General features: G+C 45.1%; 1 protein-coding gene across 1 annotated transcript in view; it reads right to left on the bottom strand.

The window, feature by feature from the left end:
- Positions 1-5,117: 5,117 nt before the first annotated feature.
- Positions 5,118-7,500, bottom strand: part of mfng (MFNG O-fucosylpeptide 3-beta-N-acetylglucosaminyltransferase) — an 11,635-nt gene continuing 9,252 nt past the window's right edge. The window contains exon 8 of the mRNA XM_062026437.1: positions 5,118-7,354. Coding sequence (XP_061882421.1) covers positions 7,303-7,354 — 52 coding nt within the window. The 3' untranslated portion in view covers positions 5,118-7,302. The remainder of the gene's footprint in view (positions 7,355-7,500) is intronic.

Genomic DNA, 7,500 nt, shown 5'->3' with positions numbered 1-7,500 from the left:
GATGTGGCAGGCCACATAAAACAATGTGGCAGACCTCATAAATGATATGGCCTGCTCGTAAAATAATGTGGCAAGCCATATAAAATAAATTGTGAACATTGCGGGCCACAATAACGATGTGGCGGGCCACGTTAACGATGTGGCGGGCCACGTAAACAATGTGGCGGACCCCGTAAATAAAATGGCCTGCTCGTAAAATAATGTGGCAAGCCATATAAAATAACGTTGTGAACATTGCGGGCCACATTAACGATGTGGCAAGCCACATAAAACAATGTGGCGGACCCCGTAAATGATCTGGCCTGCTCGTAAAATAATGTGGCAAGCCAAATAAAATAACGCTGTGAACATTGCAGGCCACATAAAACAATGTGGCGTAACCCGTAAATCAAATGGCCTGCTTGTAAAATAATGTGGCAAGCCATATAAAATAATGTTGTGAACATTGCGGGCCACATTAACGATGTGGCGGGCCACTTAAAATAATGTGGCGGACCCCGTAAATTAACTGGACTGCTCGTAAAATAACGTGGCAAGCCATTTAAAATAACCCTGTGAACATTGCGGGCCACATTAACAATGTGGCGGATCCTGTAAATAAAATGGCCTGCTCGTAAAATAACGTATAAAATAATGTGGCGTATCACAAATGATGTGGTAGGCCACCTTAAAAAAATTGGCAGGCCACATAAAATACTGAAGCAGCCCACATCAAATGACATGGGAGGCCACACTAAATGTCAAAAGCAGATCACATTAAATGACAAGGCGGGTTATTCTAATTGTCAGAGTGGGCCACATTAAACGAAATGGCGGGCCAGATGTGGCCCCCGGGCCTTAAGTTTTATTGAGAGCGACCAGATTTATGAAGAATAAAATAACGTGGCGTATCACAAAAATGATGTGGAAGGCCGCTATAAATAATTTGGCAGGCCACATAAATAACGAAGCAGTCCACGTTAAATGACACGGGAGGCCACGCTAAATGTCAAAAGCAGGTCACATTAAATGACAAGGCAGGTTATTCTCATTGTCAAAGTGGGCCACATTAAACGATATGGCGGGCCAGATGTGGCCCCCGGGCCTTGAGTTTGACACCTGTGACGACGTCAGAAGTGAGCTACATTAAACGACTCTGTGGTTCAATAAAAGACACAAAAAAAGAACACTTCTGTGAAACATAAAACGAGTAAAACAAGTTGAAAGCGGCAGCCTCTTTTGTTCGCAGACATTTATCTTGACGACTTAACGAGGCGTAATTGACTCACATTTGTTTGTTTTGGTAGAGGAGCAGCAATAAGACGCTGGTCCAGTCCGGCCGCCACATTCGTCTCGCCAGGACGTGCTTTTTTGTTCCGGGAAGACGACAAGTGGGCGGGGATTTACGAGGTGACTTCTCAAAGGTGGAGCGAGGAAAGGAGAAGTTTGACTTCAGGCTGTAAAATGAAATCATACAGCGGATAATAGCACTTTTTTACGAGGCCAGGTGGCAATGTGGAGTATTGTCCTGCAGGGGGCGCTGCTCCATGCAAAGTACTACACTGCAAGTAGCCCCAAATGTAGTCATACTTAAATATGTACTGGAAGTATTAGTTGGATTGAACTTAAACAGCATTTTAGTCTGCTTAAAGCTTGTAGGGCACAGGTGTCAAACTCAATCATATCTGGCCCGCCACTTCATTTTATACGGCCCCGAAAAAGACTGTAAATAATACCGTCAATACAATACTTTCTTTTCTTACTCTATGTATTTGTTCTTTCCCTTTTGACAGAAAAATATGGAGGCTTTCAAAAATAACAAGTTAAATTAAAATGAAGTGGCAGACCACTTAAAACAACTGAGCAGGCCATGTAAAATATCATAGTAGACCACTTAGAATACCAGGGTGGGCCACTTTAAATGACACCGCGGACCACATACAATGACGTAGCAGGCCACTTAAAATAATGTGGCGAACCACATAAAATAACGTAGAATGCCATGGCAGGCCACAATAAATGACATAGCAGGCCAGTTAAAATAATGTAGCAGCCCACGTAAGATAATGTAGCCACCCACATAAAATGCCATGGCAGGCCACAATAAATGACATAGTGGGCCACATACAATGACGTAGCAGGCCAATTTAAAATAATGTGGCAAACCACATAAAATAACGTAGCCGCCCACATAAAATGTCATGGCAGGCCAATATAAATGACATAGCAGACCACGTACAATGAAAAGGTGGGCCACATAAAATTACGTAGCAGGCCACTTAAAATAATGTAGCAGCACACGTAAGCTAATGTAGCCGCCCACATAAAAATGCCATGGCAGGCCACCATAAAATGAAATAGCCGCCCACATAAAATGCCATGGCAGGCCACAATAAATGACATAGCGGGCCACATACAATGACGTAGCAGCCCAAATAAAATGCCATGGCAGGCCACATAAAATGAAATAGCTGACCACATAAAATGCCATGGCAGGCCACCATAAATGACATAGCGGGCCACGTACAATGACATTGCGGACCACATACAATGACGTAGCAGGCCACTTAAAATAATGTGGCAAACCACATAAAATAACGTAGCCGCCCACATAAAATGCCATGGCAGGCCACAATAAACGACATAGCGGGCCACATACAATGACGTAGCAAGCCACGTAAAATTATGTAGCACCCCAAATAAAATGCCATGGCAGGCCACTTTAAATTAAATAGCAGACCACATAAAATGAAAAGGCAGGCCACATACAATGACGTAGCAAGCCACATAAAATAATGTAGCAGCCCACGCAAAATGATGTGGCAGCCCAAATAAAATGCCATGGCAGGCCACTTTAAATGAAATAGCAGACCTCATACAATGAAAAGGCAGGCCACCTTAAATGATGTAGCAAGCCACATAAAATAATGTAGCAGCCCACGCAAAATGACGTAGCAGCCCAAATAAAATGCCATGGCAGGCCGCTTTAAATGAAATAGCAGACCTCATACAATGAAAAGGCAGGCCACCTTAAATGATGTAGTAAGCCACATAAAATAATGTAGCAGCCCACGTAAAATGACGTAGCAGCCCAAATAAAATGCCATGGCAGGCCACTTTAAATGACATAGCAGTTTGTGAAATAAACGTGGCGGACCACGTATTGTAAATGATGTGGTAGGCCACTTAAAATAAAGCAGCAGCCCACATAAAATAAAGTTGCAGGCTACATTTAATGATGTGGCAGGCCATATAAAGTCATGTGGCGCAACACATAAATGAAGTGGCCTGCTGCTGTCACATGTGGACCTGGCCTGTCAATCAAAGTGTGCACACACACGCTTTCATGCACTGGACGGACTTGCGCTCACACACACACACACACACACACACACACACACACACACACGCACACGCACACACACACGATATAGGTAGACTTGAGCAAGAAGAGGCAGCATCAATCATGCATCATGGCCCACACAGTCCCGCCCTTCCTGCCATCATCCAATGAGCAGCCGGCCCTGCCATGACCAATCAGCAGAGGCCGTCCTAACATTTCCCGCTCTTGCTGACAGCAAACAGGCAGGAAGTGTAAACAACGAGGCTAACAAAAGTTGTGCTGCAAAGTTTCTTCTTTGGTGTCTGCAGGAAGGACGCAGAGTCGAAGAGGAAGGCCTCTTTGGGGGGAGGGAAGTAACATGGCCACGCGCCAAGTGGTCGTCATGGTAACAGCAGCAGGCTGGCTTCCTCTGTATCTCAGATGCAGACGAGTGGACATTGTGGGGCGGTATGGCGTAGTGGGTAGAGCAACCGTGCCAGAAACCTGAGGGTTGCAGGTTCGCTCCCCGCCTCTTACCATCCAAAATCGCTGCCGTTGTGTCCTTGGGCAGGACACTTCACCCTTGCCCCCGGTGCCGCTCACACCGGAGAATGAATGATGAATGAATGAGTTGTAAATATGAATGATGGGTTCTCACTTCTCTGTGAAGCGCTTTGAGTGTCTAGAAAAGCGCTATATAAATCTAATCCATTATTATTATTATTATTATTGTCTCCATCCTCTTCCTCCGGTGTGTGTGTGTGTGTGTGTGTGTGTGTGTGTGTGTGTGTGTGTGTGTGTGTGTGTGTGTGTGTGTGTGTGTGTGTGTGTGTGTGTGTGTGTGTATTAAAGCCTAGATGTGCTCTAAATTATTTTAGACCCACCATGTGAGACAAACGTAACCTCATTAAAATTACATCTACAAATACCACGAACAAAACTACCTCCTAACAGCCAACTATCTATATCATATGGACTTTTTAAATATCAGATCATTCTCTCCCAAAACGCTATTAGTTAATAAGGTCATTAGAGACAAGGATCTTAGCATCATTGGTCTCAGTGAGACGTGGTTTAAAACCAAACAATTTGTTTCCGCTTAACGAGGCATCTCCTAACTATACGAGTTCACTTGTAGCTCGTCCCCATAAAAGAGGTGGAGGAATTGCATTAATCTCTGATGCAAACAGGATTTGTTATACAAGTTTATGTCAGGTATATTCAATATAATACTGACTTTCTGTTTCTGTTAGGATCAAAGTAGCATGACAATTGTGGCTTGTTGGTATCTTTGTGAGTGTCAACTTGCAAAGAGAAAATAGTTGCTGTTTTAAAGGCCTACTGAAATGCGATTTTCTTATTTAAACGGGGATAGCAGATCCATTCTATGTGTCATACTTGATCATTTTGCGATATTGCCATATTTTTGCTGAAAGGATTTAGTAGAGAACATCGACGATAAAGTTTGCAACTTTTGGTCGCTGATAAAAAAGCCTTGCCTGTACCGGAAGTAGCAGACGATATGCGCATGATGTCACCGGTTGTGGAGCTCCTCACATCTGAAAGCGACGATTTCCCCATTAATTTGAGCGAGGATGAAAGATTTGTGGATGAGGAAAGTGAGAGTGAAGTACTAGAGGGCAGTGGAAGCGATTCAGATAGGGAAGATGCTGTGAGAGGCGGGTGGGACCTGATATTCAGCTGGGAATGACTAAAACAGTAAATAAACACAAGACATATATATACTCTATTAGCCACAACACAACCAGGCTTATATTTAATATGCCACAAATTAATCCCGCATAACAAACACCTCCCCCCTCCTGTCCATATAACCCGCCAATACAAATCAAACACCCGCACAACACACTCAATACCACAGCCCGAAGTACCGTTCACTTCCCCAAAGTTCATACAGCACACATATTTCCCCAAAGTTACGTACGTGACATGCACATAGCGGCACGCACGTACGGGCAAGCGATCAAATGTTTGGAAGCCACAGCTGCGTACTGCGTTACACATACAAATGAAACAAAATGCTTATGGCAACATTCTGGTTGCGTACTCACGGTACCGCGTCTGCGTATCCAACTCAAAGTCCTCCTGGTAAGAGTCTCTGTTGTCCCAGTTCTCCACAGGCCAACGGTAAAGCTTGACTGTCATATTTCGGGAATGTAAACAATGAAACACCGGCTACGTGTTTGTGTTGCGGAAAACACTGCTTCCCACCTACAGCTTTCTTCTTTGCTGTTTCCATTGTTCATTAAACAAATTGTAAAAGATTCACCAACACAGATGTCCAGAATACTGTGGAATTTTGCGATGAAAACAGACGACTTAATAGCTGGCCACAATGCTGTCCCAAAATGTCCGCTACAATCCGTGACGTCACGCCCACGTTTTCAGCAGGATATTTTGCGGGAAATTTAAAATTGCACTTTACTAATCTAACCCGGCCGTATTGGCATGTGTTGCAATGTTAAGATTTCATCATTGATATATAAACTATCAGACTGCGTGGTCGGTAGTAGTGGCTTTCAGTAGGCCTTTAAGGTGCGATGCAGACGTTTGTTACAAGTTTACCGTGAAAAGAAAAGCTTCCACCAGATAGTGGAACCTTGGATCCAGGAGGAGCAGTGTTGTTTTCATCCCGGTCGTGGAACTGTGGACCAACTCTATACTCTCGGCAGGATCCTTGAGGGTGCATGTGTTTTGTGGATTTAGAGAAGGCTTTTGACCGTGTCCCTCGGGAAGTCCTGTGGAGAGTGCTCAGAGAGTACGGGGCATCGAACCGCCTGTATGGTCAGTGTCAGAGCCTGGTCCACATTGCCGGCAGTAAGTCAGACACGTTTCCAGTGAGGGTTGGACTGCGCTAGGACTGCCCTTCGTCACCGATTCTGTTCAAAACTTTTATGGACAGAATTTCCAGGCGCAGTCAGAGCGTTGAGGTGTTCCGGTTTGGTGGCTGTAGGATTAAGTCTCTGCTTTTTGCAGATTATGTGGCCCTGGTGGGTTCCAGCTCAGTGGCCTTGTGGTTAGAGTGTTCGCCCTGAGATCGGTAGGTTGTGAGTTCAAACCCAAAGACTATAAAAATGGGACCCATTACCTCCCTGCTTGGCACTTAGCATCAATGGTTGGAATTGGGGGTTGAATCACCAAATTATTCCAATGGCTCCCCTCACCTCCCAGGGGGGTGAACATGGGGATGGGTCAAATGCCGAGGATAATTTCCCCTCAACTAGTGTGTGTGTGTGACAATCATTGGAACTTTAACTTTCATCTGGCCAGGATCTTCAGCTCTCACTGGACCGGTTCGCAGCTGAGTGTGAAGCGACTGGGACGCAAACCAGCACTTCCAAGTCCGAGTCCATGGTTCTCGCCCTGAAAATAGTGGAGTGCCATCTCCGGGGTCGGGGTGGAGATTTTGCCCCAGGTGGAGGAGTTCAAGTACCTCGGGGTCTTGTTCCCGGGTGGGGGAAGAGTGGATCATGAGATCTGCAGTGCTGCGGACTCTGCAACGGTCCGTCGTGGTGAGAAAGGAGCTAAGCCGGAAGGCATTGTCTGGTGACATAAATAGTTTCTCCCGTGGTTTTGGGAGTGTCGTTACTCAGCCAGCTGATCGGGAGTCATTTCCTTTTCCAAACGGCCGAACTTGGAGACTCGCCAGGCAGCAGAAGATCGGTGATGTAGTCGTGTACCGACTCTCAGGCGGTAGATCATTTGTGATTGATTCAGAGATGATGCTAACATTAGCATGCTGACTTTTTTTTTTAGCTGTATAACTTGGTACGTGACACATGCTAACCGTTAGCCTGTTAACTTTAGCATTTCAGTTTAGCACATTTAGCATTCAGGCCAGTAAACAAAACACGTGTTTTTGTAACACATACACTTTGTACAATTTTAATACCCACTTTCTAGTCAATCCCGATTGACGTCGCCAACTAAACCGTCCTTCCTGTCCCGTGACTTCTACTTCCTGTCTGGTGTTTGTTTCTTTAAGGACACCAGCTGGTCAGCGGGTGCAGCAGGCAGTGCAAAGTCTTGAACCTGCAGACAAAACCCAGCGAGCTTCAAAATATCTGTTATTTGCAGTTGGAAGAAGTTTTATACAGAGCACAGTGTGCACAGGCTTTTTAAAAGGCGGGGTCTGTTGCTAGGTGACGTGTGACGTCATCGAGGAGCTGTTTGTTAGC

The sequence above is a fragment of the Entelurus aequoreus genome, linkage group LG18, assembly GCF_033978785.1.
Source record: "Entelurus aequoreus isolate RoL-2023_Sb linkage group LG18, RoL_Eaeq_v1.1, whole genome shotgun sequence".
Lineage (NCBI taxonomy): Eukaryota > Metazoa > Chordata > Actinopteri > Syngnathiformes > Syngnathidae > Entelurus > Entelurus aequoreus.
The sequence above is the reverse complement of the archived record's forward strand: the minus strand, read 5'-3'. Positions and strand labels throughout refer to the sequence as shown.